General features: G+C 37.2%; 2 protein-coding genes across 2 annotated transcripts; both read left to right on the top strand.

Annotated features, from left to right (window-relative positions):
• Positions 1-6,185: 6,185 nt before the first annotated feature.
• LOC143458953 (tRNA (cytidine(32)/guanosine(34)-2'-O)-methyltransferase-like) lies at positions 6,186-10,340 on the top strand. The gene is made up of 8 exons (XM_076956267.1): positions 6,186-7,124; positions 7,737-7,842; positions 7,956-8,034; positions 8,146-8,198; positions 8,825-8,888; positions 9,127-9,219; positions 9,529-9,716; positions 9,888-10,340. Exons 1-8 carry the CDS (start codon positions 6,931-6,933, stop codon positions 10,122-10,124), a joined length of 1,014 nt encoding a protein of 337 aa, XP_076812382.1. The 5' UTR covers positions 6,186-6,930; the 3' UTR covers positions 10,125-10,340.
• Positions 10,341-13,096: 2,756 nt separating this feature from the next.
• Positions 13,097-16,824, top strand: LOC143457731 (cyclin-A2-like). The gene is made up of 9 exons (XM_076955300.1): positions 13,097-13,559; positions 14,046-14,242; positions 14,384-14,440; positions 14,676-14,844; positions 14,998-15,125; positions 15,204-15,427; positions 15,500-15,704; positions 15,837-15,947; positions 16,029-16,824. The coding sequence occupies exons 2-9, from the start codon at positions 14,054-14,056 to the stop codon at positions 16,248-16,250; spliced, it is 1,305 nt and encodes a 434-aa protein (XP_076811415.1). The 5' UTR covers positions 13,097-13,559; positions 14,046-14,053; the 3' UTR covers positions 16,251-16,824.
• The last annotated feature ends 336 nt before the right edge of the window (positions 16,825-17,160 follow it).

Raw genomic sequence — 17,160 nt, 5'->3', positions numbered from 1 at the left:
TGGGAGAAAATTAATAAAAAACAATGAGACAATCAGTCACAATCAATATCGAAAGACAGATAAAAGACAATTTAAATCTCACAAGACGCCAACTAAATAAATTTACCTTCAGTTATACTTAGAACTAAAAAAACATTGACATTCGGTCTTTTAAGCCTCAAACTGAAAATTACGAGCCTAATCAATCCAAACACTATTGCTTCTTGCTGTGCAGAAGTTATTAAAACTTAAATAACGTTGCCAAAACTAAGTCATTCTAAGATATTAAGATTGAAATCCAGATGAGGACACCTTTTTCGTAATTGAAAGTGATATATTGTTGTTGGTTTTTACATAATGAAAAAATGTAACTGTAGTTTTAAATGCTTCATTTTGAGTTGAAAGATTAAAAATTCTGTTACTTTCAATTATTTTCAGTTAGCTACTCAGCTTGCACGTACTGTCGGTTTTTAATTATTTCCAATCAAATCTAGCCTAGTTGTAGTTATTTTGTTTAAAGTAATCTGAAACTTCAGGGCATACTACTCGTTTTCAGGAAAGCTACACATCGAAGATCAAATGTTCAACGACTGCATGACTGATACAATTTGTTTAAGTTTACCTCACATTTTCCAGTGATGCTTGAAGAGTTGTTTTGTAGAATAAGGTTGAACTTATTGATCAAAAATCGTCCAAAAATTTTATATCAAAAACATCTGCTGTCTACGTTAAAAAAACATCAATCAGAAAAAGACAAAACCAGCACGAATATGAGTGAAATAATTATTTTTTTGTACATTTCGTAGGCTTGTAAGTAACTTGTTTTATTTAGATTTGAATAAGCAGCAAAGCATGGTTTTTTGTACACTGGCAACCCAACCCAAGCCTGTATAATACTGGTATAAGTGGTATATTGGCATATATATTAGCATTTATAATGCATAATAATGAAAATAAATTGTGTGACTGGCCAACTGATTACAAAACTGGCGTTTTTCAATTTTGTGCCTGGCTGTCAATAAAATAGACACTGTTATAAAGTTATTGGAATACTAGACTATATAGCCTTTACGCCCAGCTTGCTATCAGTGCTATACGGTAGCCTATTAAATATCTAGAGATAACTGAGATCTAATATTCAAGTAAACAACCAGATGATGTTATAATTTCAGTAGCTGGGGTCTAGCGTACAAAGGCATCCTGTGGTTGTGCACTTGCCTTAGACCTGTTGCGCAATGAGGCTAGATTTTGACACTTGTCCTGTTTTAAAAGAAACTTAAAAATTTGCTAAACCTACCTAAATATTCTATTACAGTAGGCTATAGCCTAGTCCTATTAAATCATTCAAATGAAAGATAAAGTGAAAAATTATCCATAGCTTATGGACAGAGTACAAATAGGGACTATAATGTCTTTTTTATGGAAATTGACAACACACCTCACGTATCTTTAAGGAAATTGGCAAATTTTTACATCTCAGGAAAATATTTCTTTGATCAAATCGCTTTTTATCCCTCAGCGTCAGTAAGCCAGTTACCCCGCTTTCTTATTATTTCGTTTCTGCTTTCTTCACCTTCTTTCTTATTGACGTCATATTTCAGATTTCACCACATTTCATTAACACATGGACAATCATAGACATCTTATATTGAAAAATTCAAACAAACATTCAAACGCTGATATGGTAAAATAAAATTGCTACATTTTACGCATTCTAATTTACATCAGTTTATTTTTGCTCATTTGTGGCACAATGCAGCTGACCAAAACAAATTGTTTGGGGGCTCGGGCCTCTTTGGTTCTACCCTAAAACCAGCCTTAATTGCTTTCCTCTATATCTACTACATTGACTACGTTTCAAACTTTTATTTTTTGCATTATAACTATCTGTACCGCTCCGTTTACTTAGTCCAACTGTTTAAAAGTAGACTACAACGCGACTAAGACAAGTTGTATGTGAAAGCTAAGAAGACTTTTAAACAAAATTTAACAGCAAATGAAACCCAACAGTGAAAATCAAGTTAGTGGTTTTGACCGTACAGAGGAAGAAACTACTACTTCAGATTTACAACATGGCTTGAAACGATCTTGCGATGCTGATATGGATCACGCAGAAACAAGCAAAAAGTGAAAAGGAGACTTCATAAGGTAGTATGATAGTAAGTTCTTAAAGCTCGATTTCAGTATTGCTCCTAGCAGTGAAAAAGTACCGCTGCCCATGTGCTTAGTCTGCGCGAAAATATTTTCAAACGATGCAATGAAACCTGAGAAAAGCTTTTCATCGTTATCTCTCATCAAGACCAAACAAAGATATCGTCAGGAAGTCAATTCTGTACTTCGCCTTGCAGAAACTTCAATAGAACCACGTGTAACACGTATGATATCAAAAAGACAGCAGCAAATTTCTCATTAATTGAAGTTTCCATTATTTGCTTTTGAGTTGGATACTTTTGTTGTAATTAAATTTTGGGTTGATTTTTGAAGGCCCACCGGTCCGCAAAATTTGTTTTGAAATTTTACCGGTCCGCAAGCTAAAAAGGTTGAGAACCACTGTTCTAGAGTCTAGAATCTAGATCAAACATGGTGGGGTCACCAGTGTAGCCGTTGGCTTATTTGATTTTATCATCATGTTGTTCAAATTTGGAACTGTTTACTCGATCGGGGAACACGAGCAAAAGTTGTTCAGGTTCTGTAATCACCCCGTCGTTGACTCGACCATACCAAATGGACGTTACCTGAGTTTTAAATGCAAAATTGTGATTGACGTAAATTGGTTTCCACGTCAGATATTTGAAAAGTAGATGTCGGACTACTCACTTAAAAATATTTTTTTGGTTATTGCCGTAGTTATCAAGAGATTAAAATGATTACGTGAGAGTTTTGTATGCTGAAAAAGTTTTTAGTCAGAAAATTGCAAATACAAAAAAAGAAAAAAGTTAATATTTTACTTGGCAGCTCTATTCAGGATTGCCGCGTTAAGAAAGTACTAGACCTGCATTGCCTGGTCCCGCCTAGTGCTTAGGCTAGTGCAAGTCCTGAGTGCAAAACTTAGCATACATACAAGTATGATATCTCCGGCGGGCCAAGGGACAAATAACTTTACGCCATTGCGTAACTATCAGCTTCGGCCGTTCTATCGTGGCGTCTTGAAATCGTGTCACAAAAACACGCATACAAATAGCCTATTACAAGTGCCGTAAAATTTCCTAAAGGAACTAAAGTTGTAAGTTTCATCTCTTGACGATGGCACGGATATGCAGGGCCAAGACAAGCCAACAGTCTTAGAATCGGCACATGTTTATTAAAATAGGTTTATTTATGGCGTAAAATAAATTAGTTTTAAATCAAATATATGTTTTTAAACTGTCGTGGCGTAAAACATAAACCCAATTTTTCAGGGTAAATCCCCCGGTGCTAGGCTAAAGTAAAAGTTTCCGTCCAGGCAGACAGACCATAGTGGAAAGTAAGGAGATTCATCAACATGCATGCTGAATACTTTAATCATTTTGCGGATTTATATTAAATAAACAAAGAATGGAAGCGTCCGTGCGCGCCAATATGCCAAAAATTTGTTTGTAGGTACGATTTCTTGTCAAAAACTACCTTACTTTCCAGTCAAGCATATATAAGATGCTTGTCTATTATAGGCTCGTTTTAAAGTATGAGTGGTTGATATTCCGTGCTGTCTGTAACCTATATATAGCTGTATAGATTTTAATCTATTTTGTCATGTTGGTTTAATGTTTACTGATAAACTTTTTTGCAAATTTCTATGTATGTAGAATTAGCTGCTATTTTCAGATTTTGGTGTGTCCCAATGTGGTGCTCGCAACATTTTAGTGCAGCATGCAAATTTAGATATCTTAGAAATCAATATATGTGTATATCAATATATATATGATGTGTGATTAACGTCAAAGTTGTGCACTTAAATTGAACTGGAGTTCGCTAAGCAAATATGTACACATAGACACAATTATTGAAATGATCTACTTGGCAGTTTTTTGTTTAACACATATATCACCAAAGTCTGAAAGTATCAGCCTCCAATCAACCATAGTGAGAAGTGTAGCACCGGCAAGAGGTTCATCGACATGTGAACGACAACCTTTTGTTTCCTATTTATCAAATTATAATAAACATAGAAATTTTGGTTGTTTGATCGCTAATTTATAATGAATAAACAAAGAATTGAGACATCAGTGCATGCCATTATGCCAAAGTTTGTGTCTTTGCACCCACCATCTGTTGTTGAAAACTTTTCGATCAGAACAATCAATTAATATGGCCTTTAGTGAATCCCAGATTGGAATGTTTGCTATGTGTACGGGCGATTAATATTAATTGTGCATATAATGGCAATTGTTTCATCTTGTTGCATGGGTGATATCTCACTCAAAAACAACACACTTTCCAACCTGGAGTGAATCAAAACGGTACTTCTTTAAATTGATAGTGTAACCAGCAGGAGAGGGATAAAAATTTTTGGAAACACTGTTTTTGTTAATTATTTAAGCATTATCCTTGTTACAAAACAATTGCTGTGTGTAAATAATGCACACGTGTCTATTTGCAGTGAAATTATTAATTCACCCATTTAAGCTTGCACCTATTTTAATTGCAGTTTTGTTTGTAACCTGTCCTTTTCACAGCTGTATGTCAGGCTAGCTCCTTAAGTGATGTCAGTACGGCCTTGTTGACTGACAGAATAAGCTGAAGATGAGCCTTAAATTAAATAAAAACAAAGCTTCTGAGACGGAAATTATTTTGCAAGAGATAAGATCCATGCGAAAAGAGATGAGGATAGAAATCAAACGTCTTTCAGCACAAATAAGTGAACTCTCGACCAGTATAACTGAAGGTGTGGTATTTGAAGAAGACAGTCTCGTGGAAGAGGATGCTTCCTCTTTGTTGGAAAACGAACAGGGGCCTCATGAAAAACACTACATAATTGAGAGCACACCCAATGAAGAAGATGTTGAAAAAGACTTTCAAGATGAGGCAAATGATTTCGAAAATTCCTCTGAAAACATCATAGAAGCAGCTTTTTCTCAAGCGGAACCTCCCGTAAAAGTGGAAAACGAAATACCGATATCTTGTACAGTTCATGTCGACGTCACGGATGCCGAAATGCTTCAGTCTTTAGGTATTACAAAACTAGACGTGGAGGAGAGCCTTGAATCAGCTGAGGATGAGCAAGAATTTGTGGAGGAAGAACTAAGAAGTGAAGAATATTACAGCGACGAAGATGGAAGACCATACGAAATACTCGACACTGACATTGATGAAAATGATGAGAAATACATTCAGACAACGATGAAGAAGATTCCAATCATATCCACCGGAGATGGGAAGTTCAAGTGTAAACTTTGTCCTCGGACATATACAGCAAGGGGCAACTTAATAAGGCACCATCGACTACATACCGGGGAAAAAAGATTCCGTTGTGCTTTGTGTGGTGAGAAGTTTTTCCGAAAAGAATATTTAGAGCGTCATTTAAACAAGCATAGTAAACCTGACTTCAGGAAAACGAAAATGATACATTCCTCAAGGGCCTTAAAGCAATCAAAGCAACTGCCCAGTATGCTTGGTATGTACAATGAAAAGGTTTTGAAAAATAATGTTGCCAATGATACTGGCAAAGAAGAGCTATCTATGTTGCCATGGAGGAAATCAGGCCTGTTTAAGGAACCAGTGAAGCATAATCCTGAGGAAGGCTATGCTGAAAAAAGTAAGGAATCATTTTGTTTATTGACAGCAGATGGTCGATACCAGTGCATGGTATGTTCCAGTGCTTATACATCTAGAGGCAATCTCCTGAGACACCAGCGAATACACAAAGGCGATTTTAGGTTTGAGTGCGATGTTTGCATGAAGAAGTTTCTCAGAAAAGAATACTTGCTTCGACATATGAACAAGCACACCAAAGTCATTCCGAGGAAGCCCCGTACGTCCAAGCCAAAAGTTTTCGAAGAATATGAAAAAGAAATCATAGACGAAGACGGCAAAAAAACTTACCAGTGCACACTTTGCGGAAAACTCTTTGTCACTTTCAGTAACATGAGAAGGCACATAAGAATACACACAGGGGAAACCCCATACAGTTGTCATGTTTGTCAGGAGTCATTTTATCGAGATGACTTTTTGAGAAGACATATCAGGAAAGAGCACCCAGACGAGGAGTAGAATGCCAATAAACAGATCTTAGATCGTCTCTGTTAATTACTGCATCACTGACTCACCGAATGAGAGAAATTCAAGGTGAAAGAGTTGTTTTGGGGCCGAGACTTGGACCCAAAAGCTAGAAAATATATGCCGGTGCATTGTGCCATGATTATCATTCTCTGCCAAAGTTTACATCCGTTTAAGTTGTGACTCTTTCCTGAAATTATCTAAATGAACTTTTCGCAACTTGTGAAGTGGATGAATTGTCTATAACTTTTCAGGGTTTATCTGGTTGATAATTGCCGTAAATGTTTCAAGTATCGCTTATTTAAACAAGAGTATGATTGTTTGTTTGCTCTGTCTAAACCTTTCAGCATTAAGATTGTCATCAATTTGAAAACAACTCGTTGTTTGATATGGTATGCCGAGTGGAAAAATATGTTATTTCATTAAACTCGTGATAGTAAACTAGCATTGTTTTGTGCATAATTTTAAATTACAGATGTTTTGTTTTTAAAATACAGTATAAAATAAGTTGTTTTCTTGGCCATATCCTCATGTATGGAAATGTTTTATCACAGAAACGTAATGTTTATTAGACAAGCTCACTTTAGTAGTTCAATTTTGACTTATTATCAGTAGCTTGTATTAATTATCAGTTTCTGTAAATAGAGTTTGTTGATTTCACAGAAGAGTATCCTTAACTTATTCCGATATTTACAACGCTGAGATGTAACCGTTTTAATCATTTTTTAAAATCGTAAAACACAAGCAGTCGATGTAAATATGGGTCGATCATCAAAGGACAAGAGAGATGTTTATTACCGACTCGCTAAAGAACAGGGCTGGAGAGCTCGTAGTGCATTTAAGCTTCTTCATCTTGATGAAGAATTTAAGCTTTTTCATGACGGGATCAAGCGAGTTGTTGATCTTTGTGCAGCGCCTGGAAGCTGGAGCCAAGTTCTGACCCGAAAGCTGAGGTAGTAATGTGATGATGTGTTAGTAGCTATTACACTAGAATCCGCTTTATATGACCATTTTGTTATGGTCCCGAATTTTGCCATGTAAAATTTTTTGTTTACTATGACCGGTCCACAGATATTTCTTTTTCAAAACTTTCTTTCAAGTTTTAAAGTTGGTGATGCAATGTGACATCGACAATTGCACCACGTGTATTCTTAATTCATTTGCTGACATTGACTTTAATGTTAATGAAATAAATAATGAATTCGTTGTTTTTTTGCCATTTTTTGTGCCTTAACTGCATCAATCTTGCTGTGGTTAAATGTTATCATACTGTGATAGTGTCGGTTATTGTGATCATTCAGATATTATGGTCATAATAAGCTAAGTCCACTGTGTTGGCAGCTTCACATGTTTCTTTTAAGTTAAGTTAAGTAAAATAAAAGACAGGATATAGTTTGGCACTCTGAAGGTTAATTTTATATTTTTCTATATGAGCTTTCGCAAACATGAGCTTGCTTCTTCAGGTGTACTGCAAAATGGCACCCGCAAATATAATGTTAACCTTCAGAGCGCCAAACTATGTCCTGTTTTTTTATATTTACCTAAACATCACATAATTTCCTCAGGGGATGTGGTGATAAAGCAAGCGATGATGTAAAAATTGTTGCAGTGGATCTTCAAGCAATGGCTCCCCTTCCAGGTGTTATCACGATGCAAGGTGACATCACAAAGGTATTACTACTTTTCTGACTGTATTTTGTTGCCAACACTGAATCTGGCTTCTGCCTTTGAACTCCATAAAATAATTCAGAGCCGAGAAATGAAGCTCTTGCACACTTTCGCAGGTTTCAACTGCTGAAAGTATCATAGCTCACTTTGAAGGGGAACCCGCTGATTTAGTCGTTTGTGACGGAGCGCCTGATGGTATGAAGTGATACTTAATCTTGCAAAAAATTAACTTTCAAAATGAACCAAAAGCTTTGGTATTGTGTGCTGTACCAAGCACTGTTGATCGACTGTCTTTTTATGTTTAAGTTACTGGTCTTCATGACATAGATGAGTATATTCAAGCACAATTGCTGTTGGCTGTAAGTAAATTATTGTCATACTGTGGATACTAATGTTTTTGGTTTGGTATTACTTATTATTTTCCAATGAAATCCCCTGAGGCCCTTACATTTGATTGACACAATCATCATTTATTTATTTAAATCAGTGCTCTTCAACAGTGCTCTTCTTCCGTGAGTTTTCAGGGTTCCGCGAGGGTTCCTCGTTTATTTAGGGAAATTGATTTCTTGCTTCAGCATTTTGATGCGTCATTCCGATTTTTTTCAGATCACTGTACCGCATTCATACTCCAAGTAGGCCAGTTTGTTAAACAAGAAGTTTAGTGCAGTCAACAACCCAATAAAAACATTGATATAATTGTTGCGTCACTTGCTGTTAACAAGAACGTTATTGTTGCATCACAGTCATAGGATGTTGCCGATGTACAGATCACAAAAGTACAAGCAGACTGAGTAGAGAGTACAGACTTGTGTAATAACGAAATATTTTATTTTCTGACCAAGCAATTTGTAACTTCTAAACTTTTGTTAGTGGGGTTCCGTAACAAACGCGAAAGTACATGAGGGGTTCCGCGTTGACAAAAAGGTTGAAGAGCACTGGTTTAAATGCACTGTATGTGACTGTGGCGACTGCAATTCATTTCTAGGCATTAAACATCACAACACACATTTTGAAGAAGGGTGGAACTTTTGTTGCGAAAATATTTAGAGGTCAGTGGTTTATAAGTGGCGTTCTTTGGTTTAACTTGGATGTAATGCTGTAAAAAAATGATAAATGAGTTCTAGTTTTCTTATAACTTGTAAGAAGAAAGTTACGTGAGTGATCAGGAAATTCGTTTTAACCTTCTATTATGTGCATTTTATTCTGCTTATCTGAAATTGTATTCTTATAATTTGCGAGTACCAACTGCGCTGACCAATTTTCAGAATCCTTTTTCGTTTCAACTAGGTAAAGATGTCACTTTACTCTATTCACAACTCCAACTCTTCTTTGACTCTGTCACCTGCGCAAAGCCCAGGAGTTCAAGAAATTCAAGCATAGGTAAAACTATTGCTTTCATGTATCCATGGTCATTAAAAGAGCTCATTTATTTTTTGTAAATTAATAAACTTGCATACCTTTATTCAGTTAGAATGATTTATGGAAATGATGCAAATTATTTATATGCTCATCATAATTATCTTCCCGCCAAAAACAACACTGAAATATGTTCTCAAATACTAACAGTTTGGTTTTATTTTGATTCCTTACATTTCTGCCTAGAGATATTTAGTTTATTGACATTTTGTGACACAGTAAATAAGTGTTTGTTTAACATAATTGTTAATAACTGTAATTCTGTTTGAACAGAAGCTTTCATGGTTTGCGAAAGTTACAATCCGCCTGACGGTTACGTACCAAATATGTGCAATCCACTATTGGACATGAACTACGACGAGGCCTTCAACCAGATGGAAGGACCGAACAGATATATCGTCCCATTTCTAGCTTGTGGAGATTTAAGTGCTTACGATTCCGACAAAACTTACAAATTACAGGTTTGCTGACAGTCTTCGTATTTTTGATGCTTTGACATGTTTCACATCCCAAGAAAAGAATGTAATACACTTGATACTATAACTTGATACAACCCCATTGTTTGTTGCAAACATGAACTTTAACTCTCAATATTTTGTGGAAAATATCCGTGGTTGCATTTGTTTTATCAGCTGGATGGCGCTGAAGAATATAAGTACCACCCTCCAACCCAAGCTCCTATAGACCCTCCATACAAACACGCTTGCAAGTTGAAAGCGAATTCGATGTTGGCCAAGGAAGATGACGGCCGCACGTTGGCGTCGCAGAGTCCACTCGACGGCTTGTCTTCTCTGACATTAAATGAAGCGGCGACCGCAGGATCGAATTCAAGTTCGCCAACCGAAACCGGAAGTTCATCGGAAACGTGACGTCATTCAGGGTCAACGATAATTGCGCACTCTTGTGATCTTGAATAGATTGATTTTGATACGCTAAGAACCGTAGCACAGCAGGAGAATTCATTCTCGGCCATGGCTGTGTTAACGATACAGTGTTGTATTGCCAGCCCGTTTGCTCTTTTCACCGCCTTCGCGAACTTTGTCAACGTCGTTTTACATCATGCAATAAATTTGTCGGGTTTTAAAGTAGGAGTTTATCGAAAAAAGATCGACAGTTCTTAATTCAAATGGGACAGGTCTTGACGTTGTGTTGTGACATTGTGTAAAGCTGTTTGTTCGAAAATGACGTTCGTTTAAGATCCACGATGCATCATTATCAAACAGCTACGTACAGTAATTATTGAAAATGCTCACTCTAATGGCGTCATAATAAGACATCTCGCTCAGAAAACGACGATTTTTCACCCGCGATTGCACCTTACAAAGAAAGATAGTATTACCGATGACGGAATAAAAGCCATGGGACAATTCCCACCGAGACGTCTAAATAACCTCCAGTCAGCTCTCTGTGCGTCGTATCTTTCATTATGACATCAAAATAGTTCATATACAATTGTCTTCATCGTGCTTTGTTCAATCCAAATGACCGACTAACCACCCGATAGTTTCGGTGGACAGAAAATCGAACCGGTTTTAATAGACCATTAAAGTGCATTCTTTGACTTTATACTGCCGGTGTGCGTTCTAGCAACAACCCCGGGTGTAAGTCTGCAAGAAGACGCTCTGTTATGTTGTGAAAAAACTCGGGATTTTTTCCTAATCAACCATAAAAACTCAACTGGTAAGATACAGCATCGAAAATCCATCGACTAGGCAGTTATTGAAGACAACGGCTTTAACCCACGCTTATAAAACAACTAGCACATGATCTCTCGGCTGGTAAAATAAGTGGAAGGTTCCAAAAAGGTTCGTTTATTTTTAGATACGTTTTACGATGCAAAGAACGTTGAACCGTAAAAATTGCATCAACTTTTTGTATAGCCCAACCTGCAGCCCACACAGCTGGAAGCTTTCCTTAGAAATTAAGTACAAAGCATCTACTAACAGTTCCAACGACGCGATATTTTTATGATGAGTGGCGTTATTGTGGCGTCACAAACGCTTTGTAATGTCAATAGGGAAACCTCAATGACGCGATGGTACGGTTTCAAACTTTGTTTTTTCAGTAAACTTTTATCAACCGAAGTACCGCCGCGGAATACACTCATAGACAAAAGAAGATTTATGCGTAAACCAGTTGTCAAATTTTGTCACCTGTAATAAAAAAGCAACGCTTTTTTGTTTACTTTTTCTTCATTGTTATTACTTTGTACGACTTGCATTACAATGTATTTATTCTTTATACCTATGCGTTTTATTCTAGGGTCGCAAATTATGATCGTAAAATGGGTGGTAGGAAAATATTTAGAAATTAGGATTTTTATATTAATAAAGCTCTAGGTGCGAAAAATTTTCAAAAATTTCTGTAAAATATTGTTTTTCGTCAAGTATATAGTATGTTACATTTCCTACTACGGTATAAGTTGTTGTATAATGCCGATAGGCTTGTAAGTTCTAAACAAGCACATGGGCTGGATGAAATAATTTGAAATCGATTTTACATCACACTTGGAAGTTGAGTAGGATATTGCAGATTTTTTGATTAATCCGTAAAAGATTTCCTCCGCAATCAACCGTGAAAATCTTTCTGTTAGTAAATTAGTTTGACGGCCGCCTCCTATCGCAACAGGACGCAGCGTCACAAAGCCATGTGTAGCTGGGTAACATGACAGCTGTTCCCGGTTACAGAAATCAAATTTCGCGCCCACTAAGATCCACAAACGACGCAAGCCGCTGGAGACGATCTTTTGTTTGGATTATTAGACACGTCACATACATTTCATTGTTATAGAGCAAAGCGACTTACTAACGACCTTTCAAATACCCAGGCATTTAAACCTACCTAACAGTCAACGAGAAACAAGATACGTAAAGACAACAATTTCCATTGAGAACTCGTCGGTTCGGTAAAGTTTACAGAGTGGCTCAAATCACAATCCGGCACGACCAGGCATGCGATAGGCCTACAACAAAGCAAACAAAAAGACCCGAATAACTCACCGATAAGATTTTCAACAGATCCTTAGTTTTGCGGAAGTGTTTCCAACGACCTGCTTCTTCACTATTCGCTTGCTTACGTCCAGAGGGTTGATTTTTTTTAAAAAAACCACATTTTCTGCACTAGATGCAATCTTGAGGGAGATCATGACCGCTTGGTAGAAAATGTAGAAAAGATTTCAATACTTTGAAGTTCCTAGAAGTACAACCAGTTCCTGCCATGAAATTGGAGTTTTAAGAATTTATTTCTTTGTATCTCGGGTTTTAATTATTTGATGTCCGAATGAGCGGGAGCGCCGTATAACAAGATTAACCCGGTGTAAGCGATATTGTTAATTTAATTGCGACTCGACCCACTTAATGCATTTTAGTCTTATGCTTTAATGAAAATTAGGCATATTATATCGGGTGACGCGCCTCGGTCTGGTACTGGTGAACGACATTGACATAAAAAAATTGCAGAACTAAAAAACTTCTAGACAAAAATTAAGCATTGATAAAAATTTGTAGAAATTATAATTTTGTTAATTTAATTTAAATTTTTCATAAAACTAAGCGCAAAATTAATGTTGAGAATCCGCGTCAGGCTTTGAAATCGTTGTTCCCTCGTTTTAATCTCCCGCTCAGAGGAATGATTTGGTTTTGCGCCGCCAAAACCTCAGAGCCGTACTTTCCGCCGTATTATCTTTTTTCTCTTCAGGAGGGAAAAAAGAACAAACGACGCCTCCTTTTCACAGAGTCGAATGAATGGGCACGTGACCAAAATGGCGCATTTTAATTGGCTAGAGCCATAGCGGGGGATTTAAAACGCATTCAAACCGGATCGTGGCGTTACTTGCCTGCTTCCTTTTTCTAAATTTTATGTTTGCGTCAGCGGTTGAGTAGTGAAGCCTTGTGAAAACGCGTTTAGAACAATAAGGGATTCCGCGTTGTCCAGGTGATCTAGCTGGGTAACTATTTACGGATCAGGCGTCGCTCTGCTCTGAATTAATCATCAAACTCAGCCTCGCTGGCAAGGCAACACGCTGTAAACACAAGCCCAGGAGTTCCAGGCAGAAATTGGGAATGCGAGCAGAAATCTGCGGCACTTTTGAACAGCAATAAACGCCGCACACTCGCCTCTCATCAACGCCTTACTTGTACGTGGAATGCAATCTCGCGAAGGGCAAGCACATTTTTGACACGTTGGCACAGAATTAACTTAGTTGAGGTTGATCGTCTTCACCTGCAAATCAGGTAGCCTAGCCTAAAGCCTCGTCCGCTGAATCATACCAGAGAAATAAAAGACTGCGGACGAAGTTCAAGAAGGTATAGCCTATGTTAGCTAAAATTACACCAGTACTAGCCTAGTTTTGTAAGTTTGGCCTGTACCGCTGCATTATTGCAATAGCTTTTTGGCTATAAGTCAGATGTTAAATTATTGAACAAGGATTTTTGGGTCTAGTATACAAGTGCACTACCACAGCATGCATTTGTATACTAGTCCCCAGCTACTTTGTGATGTGATAAATTTATGATAATGATAAATTGTGATTTCATTTGGGTGTACACTTCTGTACTAGCAACGGTTTTTGTTTCTAATTGAAATGGGCAAGTCTTCTATAGCTTCAGAAAAATGTAGATCGGGCTAGATTGCAGATTGTGTAGATGTAACTGTAGTTATTTCAGTACTTAAATTTAATGTTGAAGTGAAGTTGTTCTGGTTTGTCTGTCTCCAACAGTCCAGGTCTCACTCCAGTTTTTAGTAGGTGATTTTTTGAAACTCTAAATTTATCGCATTTTTAATTTTCAAAGGTTTTAAGATGGCCAGTGAAACAACGAATATTTCCACACGATCAGGCGTATTAGGGGAAAATCGTCAAAAAAATTACAACCCTGATAATGTCCCAATTGGAGGAAAAGCAAAGTCCGCAACCACCAGACCAGTTTTAGGTTCAATCAATCAAAATACTGTGTCTGGAAGAATTCAACCATTCAGAGCTGCAAAGCAGGTATTTTAAAAAGTATAGACAAAATTCATCAAGCACATTTGACATACAACACAATTCTTGCTGTATAATACTAATTGTTTAGTTACTGCTGTTTAAAGTTACCAAGGTCTCGCGGTTATAAATCTGTCTTTGGTTTTGCAGAATGCTACAACTGAAGGTTTTTTCAGCTCCACTGCTCCAAAGCAAACTGCATTTAAGGTAACACTTAAAATTCAGAAGACTACTATGTACTGTATTTTATAGACTATTGTCTGTTAACACTTTTTACGTTTTGCAATTAAGTAAATGAGAAAATTGCGTTAAAAGTTGTATTAAAACAAAACACAGTTTGAAGTTTATGTATAAAGAGAATCAAGGCCTTCAGAACTTATATTGTGCAAGATAAATATAGTAAGCACTACAACACTGCCAAGCTTAACCAAATGAAATTTAGATATTTGACGAAAACTCGACGGAGTCTAAATCAGACAAGCCTTCATCTGAAGAAGGCGATGTTCCTGCCATTGCATCGACACAACTTCATCCTGCTCTCACAGCACTTCCAACTTCCCGCCCTCCGCTGGGAAATATTTCTGGACATGACACATCCTTACATTCAGTCGGTAAGCCATTGAAATGGAAACCCATTAACACTTAGATTAGTGTACATCACATTCAGTGCAAAAGCTACAATTAGCTATTGGAGGCTCTTTACACATTTCAAATATAGCGTAAAACTGTTTCTGCTAATATTGATCGTTTTTTTTAATCTGCAGATTCGCCCATGGTCTTAGACATGGACGATGAAGAAAGATTGAATATTTTTGACATTGATGCTAGTGCTGGTATTTACGGTCTTTCAGAATATGCTGTTGAGATTTTTGAACATCTACGTGAATCAGAGGTAATGGCCAACAAAGACATGTGTTTAATTGATTTGCCGGTTTTTCTTTTTTCCTCAAGTTAAAAATCATTTTTACAGCAACTGCATCGACCGAAACCAAACTACATGCGCAAACAGCAGGACATCACTCCTGGGATGCGAGCCATCCTCGTAGACTGGTTGGTTGAGGTTGCGGATGAGTACAAACTCCACACAGAAACAACACATCTCGCAGTCAATTACATCGACCGCTTTCTCTCGCAAATGGCTGTTCTGCGTGGCAAACTTCAGTTAGTTGGAGCTGCTGCCATGTTTCTTGCGGCGTAAGTTTGTAAAATTCTTTTTACTCGAATTATGTGGCAAATTCTTGTTTTATTTCAGTCTAAATGTTTTAGGAAATTTGAAGAGATATATCCTCCAGATGTTGGGGAATTTGTTTACATCACCGACGACACTTACACAAAGAAGCAGGTTCTGAGAATGGAACATCTCATCCTCAAAGTTTTAAATTTTGACGTTGCTGTTCCGACTTCAAACCAGTTCTTGAAACGTTTCCTGAAAGCTGCAGGAGCAAATAAGAAAGCGGAATATTTAGCACAGGTAATATCCGCTTAGTTTATCATTAAGAAATTGGCTTGGGTGTTAGACAGTTTTACCCCCATGTCAACTTGATACTGCATGAGGTTCTCTACAAATGGACCCAAAATGACCTAAAGCTATTTTATTTTTCAGTATTTGTGTGAACTTGCTTTGGTGGAATTTGACTGTGTTCAGTATCTCCCATCCCTAATGGCGGCGGCAGCGGTTTGCTTGGCATGCTACACTGTATCAGGAAAGTTATGGGTAGGTGAACATGACAAGATGCAAGGTTTTTTCAGGAAAATTCACTCAAATAAATTTTCATGTGTGTATTTTTTTCTGTAGGATGAAACAATGGAACACTACATGAAGTACGAGCTTTCTGAACTTGCGCCGTGCATAAAACAACTCTGCGAGATTTTTGAAAATGCCCCCAACCATCCACAACAAGCACTTAACGAGAAATACAAGGATGCTAAATTTGACTGCGTGTCCACGCTCAAAGCTCCCACACTACCATCATTTGAGGATATGGACGCTGAAGAAAACCACTTGGGCTCTTCATAGAAAGGGACGTCACAACCAATTTGAAAAGTTCAAATTTGGTTCGATCTGCGCCGTCGTCTGGAAAGTTCAGCACCCATCACAAATGAGTAGTCAACGGGGTTTAAAAGGGAATTCGCCTAGCTCACACACTGCCACTGCTTTTATGCCATGCCGTGTATGGGGTTTTATTATTCAGGATTGTATTTTAGTCCAAGGAGCATCTGCCCTGATTAAGAATATTTCGGAAATAGCCGATTTTTACTGTGATCTTATGTGTTTTATCAAGTTTTACCCGTTTTCTGTTCGTTCTGAAAATGTCAGAAGTTACGTCTGTCTCAAAACATGTCTGGTCTATTGGTACGTCAAACCTGTATGTACAAAATCACTTTGTCTCACTTTTTTAAATCGTGGCCGAAAACTATGTTATTATCGTGAAAAGCTAAAAATTAATAATTGTCACCTCAGTAGGGGCTATCGTTTTTGGAAGTTAATGTTTTTCAGGGCGTTGGTTAAATTGTTGAGCAGTTATTTTTATTTTTGAACAGATGTTACTTCCTAGTTATTTAAAATAAAGCGTTTTGCCTCCTGTTCTAAATCTGGCTTGCGAGTTATATCAATGATGAATCTGTGTGCAGAATTGAGTACGGTACCCACTTATATTGCAAGAAAGTTTTAATGAAGCATCAGTTACTCAATGTTTCACTTAAGACACCTGCTAGCAGCAGCCACCAGAAATCTGTAAAATTCTGGTTAAGAGCATCAGCTCTAAGCTGATCCTGTGCTGCAGCAGATATTTGGACAATGACTAAATACTAGGATTTGGTGAATTTTTTATACAGTATAGTTTCTAAAAAAGATGTAATGTCCAATACAAAAATTTGATAGCCTGTATAAAGGAACACGTAAACGAACATGCTTAAAAAAATTTTTC

This window comes from Clavelina lepadiformis, chromosome 1 (assembly GCF_947623445.1).
Source record: "Clavelina lepadiformis chromosome 1, kaClaLepa1.1, whole genome shotgun sequence".
NCBI lineage: Eukaryota > Metazoa > Chordata > Ascidiacea > Aplousobranchia > Clavelinidae > Clavelina > Clavelina lepadiformis.
This window is presented reverse-complemented; position numbering and strand designations above follow the sequence as displayed.

Excerpts from the sequence above, each read along its gene's own strand:
- LOC143458953 (XM_076956267.1), top strand. The coding sequence starts at position 6,931 with ATGGGTCGATCATCAAAGGACAAGAGAGATGTTTATTACCGACTCGCT. Across the intron at positions 7,125-7,736 it reads GTTCTGACCCGAAAGCTGAG|GGGATGTGGTGATAAAGCAA; the intron begins GTAGTAATGTGA and ends TAATTTCCTCAG. Across the intron at positions 9,717-9,887 it reads ACAAAACTTACAAATTACAG|CTGGATGGCGCTGAAGAATA; the intron begins GTTTGCTGACAG and ends TTGTTTTATCAG.
- LOC143457731 (XM_076955300.1), top strand. The coding sequence starts at position 14,054 with ATGGCCAGTGAAACAACGAATATTTCCACACGATCAGGCGTATTAGGG. Across the intron at positions 14,845-14,997 it reads CACATCCTTACATTCAGTCG|ATTCGCCCATGGTCTTAGAC; the intron begins GTAAGCCATTGA and ends TTTAATCTGCAG. Across the intron at positions 15,948-16,028 it reads CTGTATCAGGAAAGTTATGG|GATGAAACAATGGAACACTA; the intron begins GTAGGTGAACAT and ends TTTTTTCTGTAG.